This window comes from Pimephales promelas, chromosome 10 (genome assembly GCF_988280905.1).
Source record: "Pimephales promelas chromosome 10, fPimPro1.hap1.1, whole genome shotgun sequence".
Taxonomy (NCBI): Eukaryota; Metazoa; Chordata; class Actinopteri; order Cypriniformes; family Leuciscidae; genus Pimephales; species Pimephales promelas.
Window position 1 is genome coordinate 19,850,001 of NC_142778.1, and position 17,930 is coordinate 19,867,930.

General features: G+C 38.7%; 1 protein-coding gene across 1 annotated transcript in view; it reads left to right on the forward strand.

Annotated features, from left to right (window-relative positions):
* Positions 1-17,930, forward strand: part of si (sucrase-isomaltase) — a 73,954-nt gene that overhangs the window by 32,695 nt on the left and 23,329 nt on the right. The window contains exons 28-38 of the mRNA XM_039663701.2: positions 636-804; positions 5,769-5,865; positions 8,283-8,395; positions 8,687-8,812; positions 12,171-12,302; positions 12,507-12,623; positions 13,223-13,285; positions 13,789-13,905; positions 14,339-14,429; positions 14,543-14,681; positions 14,799-14,932. Of these exons, the coding sequence (XP_039519635.2) occupies positions 636-804; positions 5,769-5,865; positions 8,283-8,395; positions 8,687-8,812; positions 12,171-12,302; positions 12,507-12,623; positions 13,223-13,285; positions 13,789-13,905; positions 14,339-14,429; positions 14,543-14,681; positions 14,799-14,932 (1,298 nt within the window). The remainder of the gene's footprint in view (positions 1-635; positions 805-5,768; positions 5,866-8,282; positions 8,396-8,686; positions 8,813-12,170; positions 12,303-12,506; positions 12,624-13,222; positions 13,286-13,788; positions 13,906-14,338; positions 14,430-14,542; positions 14,682-14,798; positions 14,933-17,930) is intronic.

Consider the following 17,930-nt stretch of genomic DNA (forward strand, 5'->3'; position numbering starts at 1 on the left):
AACATGGAGTCCAAAGAGGTTCTGGCATGTAAATCAAGTTTTAGTTTAAAATTTGTGTAAATCGATAAGGGAAAGAGTATATTTTATCTGACTGGACGTCACTTTGTCATACATTTATTTGTAAACATTTTGCATTTACATTTATGTATTTAGCAGAGATTTGTCCAAAATGACTTGCATTGTATTCAGGGTTTACTTTTTGTCAATATATCATGCATTGCCTGGGAAATTAATCCATTACCTTTTGAGTCAAATAAATTGCATAATTGTACTTTTTTTGATATATTCAATAAAATAGATATGCTATATGTTATTTTAAAATCACGCATAAAAAACAAAACAAAAAGCCTATTTAAAACCATTTTAGATTGAGCTTATCTTGTCAAAGTTCCCAAAGGTATTACAGCTGCAAAGTAATTGAAGAAAGAAAGCAACAAAGAAGCAGTTTTGTAGATGAGCACAGGAGTTTAGTGCAGAAATAGCAGTGCTGATGATGCACTTTTTTAGGGGTTTCAGGGAGTTTTAGGACTATAAATGCACAGTTTGCTTTCTTAATGAAGGGAACTTGTTTTTTTGAAAGGCATAAAACATCTTGAGTGTTCTCAATGTTTTGTTAAATCTCATTCTCTCGCTAGATGGAACTCTACTGTGCCAGGCTTTACATTCTCCGATCAGCTCCTTCAAATCTCCACACTGCTCCCCTCAAACCATGTCTATGGTTTTGGTGAAACAGAGCACCCCAGCTACAAACATGACCTCAACTTTCAAAAATATGGCCTGTTTGCGAAAGACCAGCCTCCAGGGGTGAGTGTCAGAACCAATGGTGATGTTTTACAAGCCTTCCTGCATTGATATGCCATCCACACTTCACACATCACTTAACTCAGTTGACGCGAGTGTATAGCTTGGACCTGGTTTAAGGCCAATCTAAGTCATGCTGAACAATAATAATCTCTCAGACTGAGAGATTATTATTGTTCAGCATGACTTAGTGAAAACAATGTTAAATTTGTTTATTAGTTGTCTGTTTGCACTGTCTGTCTGTTTATTTTAGTTGATTTTCAGTTTCAGAAGTTGTTATTAATATCTGTTCTAGAGAAAAAAAAAATAGGGGAAAAAATGTAAACTAATACAATTAGTACAAAAGATAATGTATCAAAGGTACTTTTAATACAAAAGATAATGTATCAGCATATGTACAGTATATTTTGCAATCAGCATATTACAATGATTTCTAAAGGATCATGTGACACTGAATATATAATATATATATATATATATATATATATATATCATTGGCGGCTGCTGGTCTTTCAAAGAGGGGAAGCTCTTTTTTCTTCTTCTTTTTTTTTTAACTCGACTGTCAGGTGTGGGGATGGTGAAAAGAGCGAGGACTCGATGCAGAGTTGATGGGCTTTATTTTATTGATAAAAAAACAAACAAACAAACAAGGGGAATAAATTGGGAGCAAAAAAGGCAGGTAACGAGGGAGGACAGGTGGGGCAAAATAACTAATAATCAGGAAACAAGATGGGAGTCGACACAATGACAGGAAAGCACATATGGCACAACAAACACATGACAAGCACAAGCCATGTGCTCATACCAAACATGACAAAAACACATGACCAATAAAACAAATTAAAAAGCAATTGTGCTCACACAAAATGAGACCTGAAGAACGATGAGAACACTCATAAGACACGTGTTCACACACAACATGACAACATGAAAGCACACAGCTAGTGTAAAACACAAGCTGTGTGCTACACAGCACAAGACAAAACATGACATGAAAGCACGCGGCCGATGTAAACACAAACCATGTGCCACACAACACACTGAACAGAGCGAACACGACAAGACAGAACGCTAACGTTACGCATGAGTACGACCATAATATCCTGTGCACTCACAACCGAAAACAAACACGCGGAGAATGCATGTCCGAATCCCAACACAAAAGTGAAACCAAACTAGACAGATGTGCCGTGATTCAAACACCACGCCCGCACATGTAACAAGACACCTGACATCGACGGAAGAAATGTGGGAATTAGGTTGAACTGTGAAATATCTGAAGAAAATTGCAAATACTAAGAAATATGTTACAGTAGTTCGTCTTTCGAGTAAAATACACACAAAATTCGCGACAAGGCTGAGCACGAAGTCTTTAAACTAGCTTCCGCGTCAGCGATTTTTTTATTGGGTGAAATCGCTGTCAATCAAAAGGAGATGCAATCCTCCAATCATCACGCGGACGCCAGGCCAGCCCACTTCCCTATTCACCCCAGAGACGCCCGGCGTCCGTGGGCGGGACATAATCGCAGCATTTATCCAATGACCGTCTAGTTTAACAGCACTGAAAAAAACTGTTCAAAGCAGCCCCATTGAAGTCAATGGACGCCGAGCTTCAACAGGGAAATGCCATAGGAAAATGCATGCACTGTGACGCGCTACAGGTTAGGTATGCATGAGAAGGAGATCAAGTCAGCCGACCTATTTGTTGCTTATTCTGAACGAACTCGTCTTCGAGATTACCGTGTTCTAATGCATTTTTACTCATTAAAATGTTAACACAATAGTACACATTAATTTGTTTGACATTAGGGGAAGCTGAGCTTCCCTTGCAGTCTTAAAGAAATCTCCACTGATATATATAGTATATATCACACTATTACTGTTTTGACTGCACTTTATATTTAATTGGAGACATGGACCTGCCTTCTGATAGTATCTCTGCTCCCAGGAGTGATCTTAAAGGAATTGCATTTGACTCATATAAGTAGGTTTTAAAAAGTGACATACAAATGATTCACTCTATCGCAGTGAGATTCTTCCATCTCTCGGCTGAGGCCTACTAACCACCCTGTTATTGTCAGGGTTATGTTTGGTTTAGTAGTCTCATTTGCTATGTCGGTAGGTAGTACATCCCAGACTACGTTTGTATGTGGACTCCTATGGATATGAAATGGGCTGAAATTTGGGCCTCGTATAGGATTGCCTTGTTCCATAATGGCCCCATGTTAACTGCCCATATGGATTTCACATAGGATTGCACATGCCAATAGGTGGGACCCGGGCAACATGTGCAGAACACATCTCGGTCCCAGCTTTATTTGAATTTGAGTTTACTTTGCAGCCGTTTAAAAGGTACGCTCTATATAGAATGAATATAGATAGTATGAATGAAATTGGGATTTACTACATCCGCCATGTTGATACCATCACTTGACCTACCAGCACCAGCTGTGTTGCTTCACTTCCATTCTTAAATATCTCCTGTAGCCTCATGGGATAGTAAAGTGTCCATCGAATGTGCACTTTCGAATCTCGGCAGAAGTAGCAGGTCATCCGGAGAGTTCTCGCCTGCTGTTTTTCAAACTCTCTGTATTTGTATATTCTACTATTTTGGCTTAAAGTTATTCGCATACTATATAGTAGGGAGGTATTCCATTTTGAATGCAGTGATTGTTTCTGTGTTCATGTTTCTTGTGCTTCAGGTTAGTTCTCTTTCATTGGTTAATTATTAGGTCCTCTATATTTACGTATTAGTTTTTTTCACATCATGTAGAAATTACCGTAATTTTAACAAGTAAAAAGTGCTCACGTCTTGTACAGCTTAGAATTACAGCTTGTAAATTGGGACTTTTCTGTGAGCTCCTACTTGACCACTGCAGATTCATTTAGCTATTGATAGTGTCACCAAAGAAACGCATAATTCCCAGTCCGAGGATGTGAAGTGAATAGCTCAGAATAGAATGTCACTTGTTGTCATCTCAAGCCTACGGCAATAACAACAGGGCGTGATCACAGTATACTTTGCACAGTATATATAGTCTTTTTTTTGTCGGTTCTCGTATTTGTCTAAGGAATATGCTGCTTGTTCATTAAAGGCTATTTGTATTCATTGCCTAAATAGAGCGTGTTGGAAAGCCACGCTATTGAATGACACAGTTATTGGTAGGGATGCACCGATACCGATACCGGTATCTGGTATCGGCCTCGATACCACATTTTCTAAAGTACTCGTACTCGTTAAAAGTCCCCCGATACCGGGGGATCGATACCATGTTCTGAGAAATGGGTTAATCACAGGCGCCGAGTGCCCACCCCCAGGCTCCGGCTGCAGCTCAGAGCGGGGAGATGGGGAGACATGTCAGCCGTGTGGAACAGTGATGCGCGGGTCAATGTATAAACAACCCGCACACTACCAACGTACTCGAACCGCAAAAAAAGTAAGAAAATATTGTACCCGACCCTCTTCCTGACCGTATTTTTTAAAAGTAGTACATGCTCATCGTAGCGTCATTGGGCCATAAACGTGTAACAACACAGCATCGCAAGAAGACGTAGCCTACATATAACAAAGGCAGCACTTTGGTCATCATCTTTCATTATTTCGGTAAATTTCTCCCACACTTACTCTTTCTATTTGTGTATTTGCGGAGCTTCCACTCCCCAGTCTTCACCTTTTCTCTTGCCGCCTCCATCTCTCTGCAGACTAGTGATCATAGACATGGCCGGTTCGTGAACGAATCGGTTCTTTTTAATGAACCGGTCGAACCAGTACGCTAAATCGAACTGAATCATTCGCATCAGTTCACGTCTTGCGTCAGTGCTGATCCACAAGTTACTACAGTTACTCACTTTCAGACATGCCTGACAGTCCCTCCGAGTTGAAATAAACCAATATCCCGAATTATATTTTACTCCAGTAACTCTAACAGTTCACTGAACTGAGACATGTTGTTGATACTGCTGATACTGCGCATCCGCGTAGTAACGAACGCAGAGGTACAGCGGTTCTCGGATCACACCAGTACAGAACTGAGAACTAGACTGAGCTTGTGTGTCATCTTCGTGCCAGTTATTCAGCCAATAAATAAATTCGGCCTATATATTTCATAGAAAATTGTATCTAGTACTATATAAATACAAAGGTTTAATTGGCATCTTTTTCCAAACGACCTGACCGACCGCGACCCGAATATCATTAAAAATATTTTTGGAGGACCCGTAACTCCGGGTAACCGCGGGTGACCGCGGCGCAAGCACCCGCTCATTTTGGATCAACCCGTGCATCACTCGTGTGGAACAATTTCAAAGTGAATGGCTTTGGATTAGGAGAATAAGTTTACTTGTAGTCGCCAAGTTACTTATAGTCAGTTGAATGTCTGTTGGGGGACCAAATAAATAAAGTGTTATCAGATATTAAGCTGATCGTACTAATACTCTAGTCTACTAATACTCTAATGACAGTTAGTTGACATGTAATTGAAAAGTTACTTATAGTTAGTAAAGTGGACTATCGAAATAAAGTGTTACCCAAGTAATTTAATCAAGGACCTAAAAACCCGTATATAAAAATATTTAAATCATGTTTTTTTTTATTTTTTATTAAGTACTCGGTATCGGTATCGGCGAGTACTGAAATGCAAGTACTCGTACTCGTACTCGTTTTCCAAAAAAGTGGTATCGGTGCATCCCTAGTTATTGGTTGTCATTCATCCATACTGGACTCACTAACAGCCTTATTCTCTGACTCACTTCATGACACAGAGAAAGGGAAGTAAAAGAAAGAGCTACATGAAGGAAGAGAGAGAGAGAGAGATGCAATTACGTTAATGAAAACAGAGAGATGGGATTTGCAAGGTTCATTCCTTTAAGCCAAATAAAAATCTCTCATTGACACTTAATTGTCTGTTTAACACTGAGAACAACTGAAATCGCATCACAAACTCTAATCTCTTTCTCCTCATCTATAGTATAAGCTGAACAGTTACGGTGTCCATCCCTTCTATATGGGTCTGGAGAAATCAAAAAATGCACATGGTGTCCTTCTGCTCAACAGCAATGCCATGGGTGAGTACAACCACATACTGTATACGAAACATTGTGTCCACACCAGCCACAAACTGTTTTTTTTTCCCTTTGTAAGCTAAACCAGCTTAAGATGATTTGCTAGTTTAGCGGACTAATTGTTCCCATTTAAAAGTACAAAAACAATACTAATAGGCTTATAGGCTTTGTTTTTCAGATGCAGATTAAAATTAGAAAAATGGATATATAGATAAAGATATAAACTATGTTCCTCCACCTAGTGTGCAGAATGTAAGGGATTATGGACACGCCCAATACTAAATGATGTTTTATTACAACGCATTCTCACCCCAAGGCGTCACCTTTGACCATGCTTCAATATTTGACGTTTTAGGCGCCCTTTAGCGTCACTTACATGACGCGATCCTACGGCGTCATCTAACTGACGCCAAAGGAGAGCGTCTGTTAGAGGACGTGGTTAGGTTTAGGTGTGGGGTGGCGTGGGGGTAGGGTACACGCGATCCTAGGGCGTCATCTTACTGACGCTAAAGGGCACCTAAAGCGTCAGATATTGAAGCATGTCCAAATGCTTCCCAAGGCGTCAGTTAAGTGACGCCTTGGGGGTGAGAATGGGCTGTTTATTAATAAAGTTCGGGAGGAGCGCGTTTAAATGCATATATAGCCGACACACCTACGTTCCTCGACTGTCTTTTCTGCATCCCTCCGCCACCCTGTCTCCTCACTCTTGGCTAGTTCTGATCCCAGCCAGAGATACAGGCTGCCTCATCTCATATTATGATGCTGTAATACACCTCATTGAGAAGAAAATCCCACAATGCATTGGGATGAATCGAGAGAAACATCCCAAAATTCCAAATTAAGTTTTTCTTAATGTATTAACCACTGCAATTGTGTGCCCTTCAACTTTCACGTAAAGTGCATTACTGTATGTCCGGGAAAAATATTTTTATTGCCTATTTATGAGCCTAAACTTGGCCAGTCGGCCACTAGCTGCATCTTTAGTACTGGAGCAAATAAATTTCACCACTGGCTCCAACACTGACGGGAGTTTGTCAGCAGGTCTTAAGGTCCTGATTAGAGCAGGTGCAATTTATCTGAAGCTAGAGGCTGTCGTTGAGCTTTTGTGTGAGAAGGTTATGATGATTGCAGATCTTTCTCTTGAGCTGCTTTCTCATAATGGTGTGCTGCAGCATAGCTTTTAACCGAGTTGTGCTCTCAGAAAGTGTTCTGCATTCAACTGCTGTCTCACAAGTGCTCACACACATGTTTTAATTCTTACATAAACGCACACAACGCAGGCAGTAAATGAGTATCCTGAAAAGCGCAGCAGGATAATAGCTTTGATGTGGTTCACTTTACCAAGAGAAGTGCCCTTTAATTTGAATGCAGACATTTAATTCCTCACTGCATACATAACGAAATGGATAGTAAACTTGACATAAACGGTAAAGTTGTCCCTCAAATCTGATTGGTTAATTGGAATGTTATTCCAGCTTCAAAAAATACGTCGATCCATGAACATGTACTTAGTGAAATCAATAGCCAATAATGTTTAGTCACAATTGGCAGCTTGTGCATGGACAAAAGCAATGAAGACACTTTTAAAATGAATAAATTAAAGCCAGTTACTTTGCAACTAATTTGTGGTTAGAAAAGAAAATAATTTAAAAATTAGTTGCTCCTGTAACACATTATGGAACCAATTGACTTTCATAGTATGGAAGAAATACTATGGATGTCAATGAGGCTCATCAACAGTTTGGTTACCCATATTCTTCAAAATATCTTCCTTTGTGTTCAGGAAAATAAATACATTAAAGGGTTAGTTCACCCAAAAAATGAAAATTCTGTCAGTATTTACTCACCATCATTTTGTTCCAAACCTCTATGTGTTTATTTGTTCTGCTGAACACAAAGGAAGATATTTGGAAGAATGTTTTAATCAAACAGATCTCAATCCCCATTGACTACCATAGTATGTATTTTTTTCCTACTATGGTAGTCAATGGGGAATGAGATCTGTTTGATTAAAACATTCTTCCATATATCTTCCTTTGTGTATAGAAGAAAAAATAAACATATAAAGGTTTGGAACAACATGAGGGTGAGTAAAAACTGACAGAATTTTCATTTTTGGGTGAACTAATCCTTTAATTTTTGTTTTGAAACAACATGAGGGTGAGTGATCACAGTTTTTTTTCTATTTTGGCTGAGCTAAATGCCTTTAAAACCACAAAACATTATCATATACTGTGTTCAATGTGCTCTGTGATTTACTGTGATTGCTCTGGTATAATATTGTTAGAAGGAATCCATCAACTATTGCCGTTAAGAGATTGAAAGTGTGGGTGGGTAAAAAATGAGATGAGGCGACACATTGAGTCACAACGATGATGTAATCTCTCTTCTTGTTTTGTTGTTGCTTGTTTTCCTCTTAGATGTGACCTTGCAGTCTACTCCAGCTCTGACCTACCGCACCATTGGAGGGATCTTGGACTTCTACATGGTGATAGGACCTACTCCAGAAGATGTGGTTCAGCAGTACACTGAGGTGTGTGTGTGTGTGTGTGTGTTATTCCTGGCTTTCTGAGGTTTAGCAGCTGGAGTCTATATGCCTCATTGCCCACAGTGTACTCAATCTAAACACACACACAAAATAACATCCAAAAAAACTCATATGCATAAATTAAATACATAAATATTTATCTAAAAGAAGTTTGCTTGTCACATAGACAGAAGGGGCCATTAGATTATTTTAAGCCACTTGAATATTTATGGTCTAAAATGTATTTGCATAAAACGTTAAATATTTTTCTCTCGTTTTGTGAATTTTGTCTGACAGTTGATTGGCCGCCCGGTTCTTCCAGCCTATTGGTCACTTGGATTCCAGCTCTGCCGCTACGGATACGCCAATGATACAGAGATCGCAGATCTTTACAACGACATGAAAGCTGCTGCAATTCCTTATGTAAGCGATCTCATCTTTGAGTGTGTGCATGTGTGTCTTTGATTTATCCCCCTGAACGCAACCATTAGCACGCTTATGTAACTCTCGCCAACCTTCAGAACTTTCATTTGAACTTCAGGAATATTACGTTACTTGATGTAAATCAAGCAGTTATTTGGCTGTTATGTGCAACTTGAATGACAACACATAGTAATTGTCATAGTAAAGGCCAGATTTACAGCTTACGCCAGCTCAAACCCTCTTTTGGCATAAAAAAAAATGACTGTCCAGATTTACTAAAGACATGCAGGGCCAGTGGTGGACGAAGTACACATACCATGTACTTGAGTAAAAGTAAAGATACTCAAGGTAAAATATTACTCAAGTAAAAGTTAAAGTGCTGCCTTTGAACATTCACTTGAGTAAAAGTACAAAAGTATTTGCCTTCAAATGTACTTGAGTATCCAAGTACTTTTTTTTATGGCTATAATGTCCTATTGTAATTTGTCACAAGACTCTTGCTTAACTCAATCTAAGTGAAGACTAATGACACTTTTGGCACACCAATCTATTAATGAAATGACATTAATTAGTCTGATGTATGTATAAATATATATATATACACACTACCGGTCAAAAGTTTAAGATCGGTAAGATTTTTTATGTTTTTAAAAGAAGTCTCTTCTGCTCACCAAGGCTGCAATTTTTTGATAAAAAATACAAAAAAACAGTAATACTGTGAAATATTATGACAATTTAAAATGACTTTTTTATGTTAATATATATTAAAATGTAATTTATTCCTCTGAAGAAAAGCTGAATTTTCAGCATCATTACTCCAGTCTTCAGTGTCACATGATCCTTCACAAATCACTCTAATATAATGATTTGCTGCTCAAACATGTATGATTATTATCCATGTTGAAAACAGTTTTTTACATTTTTATTTCAGGATTCTTTGATGAATAGAAAGTTCAAAAGAACAGCTTTTATCTGAAATGGAAAGCTTTTGTTACATTAAACACTACCCTTTAAAAAGTTTGGGGTCAGTAAGAATTTGTATTTTATTTTTGGGGGAAATAAATAAGAAATCAATACTTCTATTTATCAAGGATGAGTTACATTGATCAAAAGTTACAGGAAAGACATTTATAATGTTAGAAAAGATTCTAATTAAATAAATGCTGTTCTGTGAGGCCCTGTTTACACGGGAACGCTCGCGGGTGAGAACGTAAAAATATTTTATCGGATGTGCCTTTCGTTTACACGGCGACGGTGTTTTTGAGGCTTAAAATCGCAAAAAAGCTTCTGCTTGATAGTGAAGGTTGTACGCAGGCGCGCGGGCTTGGTGGTGTTGTAGTATGCATTCCTAGCCGCCTGAAGTGCATACTACATTGAATTTCACACACTTTTGCGTCACCATTTGCACGCGGAGTTCCCACTCAAAACGCTCGTCTAAACGCAGAATAAAAAGTGATGACGCAACGCCACTTTTGCGTTTTCTCTTCAGAAAGAAAGATCTTAAACTTTTGACCGGTAGTGTGTGTATATATATATATCACTACGCTATATATTCTATGTTATGGGAGCAGCCAATTTCCCTCCAAAATTAAACACAAAAACGTATTAATGCAGTGTTTCTGCTAGGCTATTCCCCAGAAAAAAAGTTATTGTATGCAAGTCATTTTAGTGGCAACGTAAGCAATGTACATTATGAGTCAATACTTACCGATATTGCTCAAATAATACTGCTCCTTGTCCCGCTTAAAATCATTGTCAACGCGATTTGTTTGGAACTATTGAGAGCTACACGAATAACGTGACCGCGCGGCGGCGAGATCACTGTCACAACCATCTATGTACGCAACTCTCATATTAAACGGCTCTGGTTTGCGCTTAGTAGTTAAAGCCAAGGCAAGTTCAAAACAAAGCGCATGCGCTGTACTGTGATTGGTGGCTCGTTTGACCAGTTACGTTTTTATCCACTCATAAATAAAAAGGAACGACTGATTTTGAAAATGTAGTAGAGTAAAAAGTAAGATATTTGACTTTGAAATGTAGTGGAGTTAAAGTAAAAGTCTCCCAAAATTTAAATACTTGAGTAAAGTACAGATACGCAAAAAAGCTACTTAAGTACAGTAACGAATTACATTTACTCCGTTACTGTCCACCACTGTGCAGGGCAAAATTAGCGCTTAAAAGGTGTTGACTGAGTTGTTTGCATATGCATTTGTAGAAGTTTCCCAAATTTGTGGGTGGAGAGTATTTAAATGCAACGCGATTGACTAATGTTTGCTCTAGCTTGTTTGTGCTAGCTGGTATTTGCTCCATTATTTAACACCTCAAAAAACATGTCTTAACCCATTTCGCGACATGGCTTCAATTGTTGCTTCTAAGAGGAGACACAACAGAGAACAGAGAGCACATGGTAGAAGGGGGAAAATAATTTCTACTCGTATTAATTTCTTTCTCTGGAATGCCAGAAGAAGACGAAATACAAACATATCGTTTACCAAGCCATGTTATTTTTAATTTGCTCCATGAAAAAAAAGTCGACTTGGAACCCTCAACTACAAGGAGCTACAAGGTGATGTTCTTGGTAGATTGCGTTGGTCATTATATAAATTATTTGACTGAGTTCTTTAATTTGTGCTTCAGCAGTCGATCACATGCAAAACTTGCCACTCCCATTGGCACATTTGTAGACTTGCACTCTCACACTAATTTGCCCCATTTATTAAATATGGCACTTAAAGTGGTAAAAGGAGTGAGTTAGAAACTCGTTTATTGGCAGTTATTTCTAAGACAAGCATCACTTGTAGGATTTGAATGAACCCCCAACACCATGTATTAAAGTTCATCATGTAGATTTTCCTGCTCCATTTGTGTTACTGATAAATGTGCAGCTTGTTTAGAAGTCTGCTGTTGCTTCTACAAGGCAATTTTTGCTAAGCATATGATAAAATTGTGAAAATTTCCAATAGACTCTTGACATGGGCCAGTTCACGAGTTCGCCTGCCCGTTCAATCTTAATAGTTAATGGTAATGTCATTGAAGGAGGCTCGAATCTGAGGCTCGGCTTGAGCTCTGAGCTAAACCCCCACAATAACAGTCAATGAGACCAGAAACTGTCTGGTTACTGAAATTCTTCTAAATATCAGAGAATCGCCTGAATGCATTAGAAAACGGTAAAACTCAACTATTTAACTATGGGGGAGTTGTAAAATGAGCCTATTTCCAAAAAAAGTGGAGTATCCCTTTAAGTATCCACCTGTCATCTACGTACCATCACACTGCCTGCATTTGCAGTAAAGTTTCATGTTTCAAACCAAAGCATTGATATATTTGCTCACGATATTTGACATTTGATCCCTTAAAGGATGTGCAATATGCAGACATTGACTACATGGAGAGGCAGATGGACTTCACACTGGACCAAAAGAACTTCAATGGACTGCCTGCTCTGGTGGACAAAATGAGGGCTGAGGGGATGCGTTTTATCTTCATTTTGGTATAAGCAGTTCTCAATTACTGGAAAAAACAAAGTTGTTATCATAAAGTGGTAATGGACGTTTAACTGTAATGAGAGCAGAGTTCATAAATATGGATTGATGTAGTCTTACATCAGTCTGGTCTTATTCTGGCCAGGCGCATGCTGTGAGATGTATTTTGTACCTTGTCAGAACTCCACGCTTTACTTGTTTGTGTGCTTCAGGACCCAGCCATAGCGGCCAATGAGACGCAAGACTACCCTGCGTTCCGACTCGGGATGGAACAAGACGTTTTCATCAAATGGCCTTCTGAGCTCAGCAGTGACATTGTATGGGGAAAGGTATGACAAACAAAAAAAGGAAGAAGAAAACGTGTTGATTGTGAGTCAATACCTCATAGTTTGCCTTTGCTTATGGAGAGTTTGTCCATTAGTTTACATACAAACGATTTTTAGATAATATCAATTTTTTTCAAACAGGATGGATGTTTAGAGTGAAACAAACCACACAACAAGCACTAAATTCATAAAATCCATTGCCATTCCTTACTAATGTTTGTGCTGTTGTTTTCTTTCCAAAAATGATGTCACTTCCTAGAGGACGATGTCATTATGTTTTGTTATGCTGTATTCCACAGGACTAAACATGAATTTCCCCAACTCCTAAACTTTTCAGTTTCTGAACTGAAAAAGTGATAATGAAGACATTTCAGGAAAAAAAAAAAAATATATATATATAACTTAATCACAGAATAAAACCATATTCCCAAGAAATATTTCTTTGAAAATTTTTGATTTTAGATATCTAATGTATATCTAATGTTTTAAGACATAGTATGATGATCTAGTATGATGGGGACATGTACTGCATTGAGGAGTGATCCTTCTAGTTTAGACTTACCTGGAACACAGATTTGAGCTGTTGTTTGTGTCTGTTATAGGTGTGGCCTGACTATCCCAATGTCACTGTGGACAATTCTTTGGACTGGGATACTCAAGTAGAGGTATATGCCCCTCACCCCCTCCCTCCTCTCTCATCCCTTCTCCCTTTCTCCCTTTAATCAGAGAATCAGACACATTTGTCTCTTGTTCCCGCATATGCAACTCTATTCATGCTGAAATCATCAGTACAATGGACTATAATTGCAAATGCAGTCAAGAAAGATGAGTGTGACATCTTAGAATACCATCATCCAATCGGCATGTAGAAGACACATTATCTGCCAATGAGCACATTGTACCATACTGCTAGTATTATTTTATATCACCCACTAGTATATCAGCCAATCAGCATGTAGTAAACAAGTCACATAAAGTCAAGTCAAAGCAGACCCACTGCTATAAAAGTGAATCAGCACATTATTTAAACAAATGAGCATTTTTAGTGGCTCTGTAATATCCAATTACTGAAGCAACAACCATAGCAATGGTTAAAGCACTTTGCCCAAGTATAGTAATAGTTAAAGCACAATTATTAAAATGTCTTTTTCATTTCTTCAACTTTCAGCGATTCAGATCTTTCGTGGCATTCCCTGATTTCTTCAAGAACAGCACATCACTGTGGTGGCAGAATGAGATTAAAGACTTTTACAACAACATCATGAAATTTGACGGACTTTGGATTGTGAGTGCTTTGTCATTTTCATATTTAATCTTGGAATGCAGAGTAAAGCAATTTCAATAATTACAATTGAGCAAGATGTTCTTTGAGGACATTGTGTTCACTGTCCATGCATATCGTACCATTGCACAACATTAGTTGCTCTTGAAACAACATAACCCTAACCATAACAATTCAATACCCATAAAATCAATTGTGAAATATTACATTACATTACATATTATATTGCATTGTCAAATACAACATTAAGAATGTTGATGATACAATGGTGTTGATTTAGAAAAAAAACAAAAAAAACATGTCCTATTGGAGAAAGTCATGGTAAGCATGCAATGAGTGAAGGTTTAGCATGGCCACACCCACTGTCTATGTACATATGCATATAATCAATGTTTTCATCCTTTGCTTCATTGTCATTGACATTTCCTTTCTGAAGGACATGAATGAGCCAGCCAGTTTTGTGCATGGCACCGTTGGAGGAAAATGTCTAGGGGATCCCAATTTAGAAAATCCTCCATATATGCCCCGTAAGTTCCAATGTGTCCCCTGACATGCATACATGGCTAGAGAAATTTTTCAACACATGTATTTAGCACTGTGCATCTGAAATGAATCTGCTCATATCAATACTTATTCCCAGCACTGGAGTCCATGCATATGGGTCTCAACCATAAGACTTTATGCATGAACAGCGAGCAGATCCTTGCTGATGGCAAACGTGTCAAACATTATGATGTCCACAACTTGTACGGCTGGTCTCACACTGAACCCACTTATAAGTGAGTTTTCTGTTCATCCATATTCACTAATGTGTTTATTTCTTGTTTGTTTTTTTTTTCTGGAATGAGTTTTAACTTCTCTCTCTGTGTGTGTGTGTGTTTATGTGTATGTATCAGAGCTTTGCTTAATACCACTGGCAAGAGAGGTGTCGTAATTACCCGTTCAACATACCCATCTAGTGGTCGGTGGGCAGGACATTGGCTGGGAGACAACTACTCTGCCTGGGACCAGCTTCTGAAGTCCATCATTGGTATGAGTTTATTTATTTGTGGTTTTTGGGAAAATGCTGTTCTTTTAAACTTTTTAATTAACAAAAATTCTAGCAGTGTTGGGAAAGTTCTACATGAACTAGTTCAAAGCTTAGTTCACAAATTTTACATTTACATTTATTCATTTAGCTGACGCTTTTATCCAAAGCAAATTATAATTGCTGTATATGTCAGAGGTCGCAAGCCTCTGGAGCAACTAGGCGTTAAGTGTCTTGCTCAGGGTCACATTGGTGTCTCACAGTGGATTCGAACCTGGGCCTCTCCCACCAAAGGCGGGGAGTCTTATCCACTGCGCCATCACCACCTGTATTTTAAAATGAACTAGTTCAGTTCATAGTTTTTTTTTCTATATGTTGCTGCGAGTTATCTTTATTTATTTATTTCTTAAAATTATTGCCACAATCCATAAACAACCACAGACAGCAATTATTTTATCGGCGGGCAAAGTTTGCACAGACATGTAAGATTTTTCGCATCCTCACCGACCTTGTCTTAAAGGGGGGGGGATTGACTGCTTTTTTTCTTTGCATGGTTATGTGTATGGGGTGGAATATAACATGTATTTGTGGTTTTTCTTTTTTAAAAAGTCTTATTTTTCATAAATTTCACCTTTTTTGTAAGCCGCACTCTCCTCTGACAGGAGAAAGATCGGTTGACTTCCCGATTCTATGAAACCACTCATTCAGAAACAGGCAGTGGGCTCAGATTGGTTAGTTTGGGCCGGTGTGTGGTGATTGGCTAAACTGTCGCTCACGTTGTCTGGAAGGTTAACGTCCATTACCTTTACGGGCGAAACGGGCATGCCAAAGGTGGATAGACATAAATAATGATGTCGAGACTGCAGTATCAGTTTGAGGCAGAATCAGACCGAGAAAGCAGCGATGAAAAAAGTCAAGCAGAACCTCACCACACACGGTTCTTACTAAATGTGTCTGAATGATAATTTGCTACATGTTTTAACCATATACACGTTTGTTTTACACAATAGCATCTGACTGGCAACAATAGCAACTGACTGGCTACTAATGTTAAACACAAACAGTTGGCATTAGTTTACAGTACGTTCCTGATCAAATCGAAAATAACGTCATAAAGCATATATACATGAAAAATACATTTATAACATTAGTACGTATACAAAATTCAGGTCCATAATGTTTGCACGCGTTTGTCGTAGACACAAATTAGCATAACTAGTAGCCTAGTGGCTATAAAGCCAGCGCTTGCATTTGAAAAAAAATAAAACACAAGGCTATGTCTGGAATTATACATGCAAATACATTTAAAATGATTAAGTCTTAGCCTACTTACAGGTTGTGGCCCAACAACTGCTGCCTCTGGTTTTAAAGCTGGAACTGCTTCATTTTTAGTAACAGTTTCTTGTTGAATCCGGTGTTGAATTCGTGGAGATTCTGGAAGCTGTCTCTCGTAAAATGCGCAGCACAGAGAACTAAATTACGATCGACACTTTCAGGAACATAATCAAACATAAATTGTATCCATTGTTGACGAAGTACAGCATCCGTGGGAAGCTCGAACACCGAAGACCTGACAGCTGGGTGAATACAACACACTCGACGAACCACAGAAATATACTCATGCCCTTTTCTGAATATTCCGGAGGGAGGGTTGATGTGTGGGTTAGTGACGTCTAAAACCCAGCTGTAGTCCCAATCGAGTTGTTTTTGTAGGCAATATACTTCCTGATTTTTAAAAGACGATATCTCTGCTTACACTGAAATTTCAGCGCTGCAACTTTGCAGATACTGTTCATGCACCAACAGCAACATTACACACTATTTAAAATCAAAAAAGTGAAATCGCAGTCAACCCCCCCTTTAAAACTGAGCATACGATACGACGCCTCCTCGATGATTTGTCGACTACTGCTGCTTTCACGTGCTATGGAAAATAGGATATTTTCCACTTGTGAACTGGTATTTACCAGTGTGTTGCGTTCAAGTGCTTTTGTTGTCGTAATGTCGTAAAAAGATAGAGATCCAGACCTGTTATTTAGCTAAAACTATTTTACATTTCTTAAGTCATCTGCAACAGCAAGAAAATGATTTATCAAAACTCAAAAGGTAAATAATATGCTATATATTTTCTAGATCATGAATATATATTTTTACCATTCACGACTCTTTCGGTGCTCTCCGCCATTTTGAAAAGTTCAAAGGTTATCTCATCTCGGCAACTCATCCATCAAAATATTCTACGAGTTGCCCAGTGGAAAATACCACATGAGGGGGTGTTCATGTGCATTTTCCACGTCGGCTTTTGGTATTTACCATAATTACCATAGCACATGAACGCAGCATTTCATGCAGCTTTTTGTTTTGATGACGCATGCTGCGGTGGCCGCAGTGCGACACTGGTGACTGGTGTTGCCAGATTGGGTGTTTTTTTCGCTACATACGTGGCCTGTTTACATAGGTTTTAGCCAGGTTTTCCCCTGGAAGGCTCTATAGAAATCTGGCACCCTATTGAACGAAGTTAAACTGAGAGCGTGCATTCGCAGACTCCAGAATGAACACGTTCACAGTAACGTTCAACAGGCAGTAATAGGGTACATTCTAGGGGTGTAACGATTCACTCGTTTTCTCGATGCATCGATTATAAATCCTGGCGATGCATATGCATCGATCCTGAAACATGTATTTTGAATCGTGAATCATTTATTTACGTGAATAATCGATTTAAAAGGCTAAGAATCGAATTAATCACGATTTTATAGCGATTCAGTGGTTTAAAATATATAAACACAACCTTAAAGTGTTCCTGGTACAAGCTGCCTCACGCATTGGCCGTCATACGACATCCGCATTTGATTGGTTTCAGGCGCGCTTACACACCCCTGATTTCTCACGCTGAAGCCCGGTCGGTCAAATGCCTGAAAGATGAGTTTATCTTTCTACCTGTTGAGCTACTCATGTCGTGATCAGCTTGTATTACCGCAAATTAGTTAAAATCTCCCGG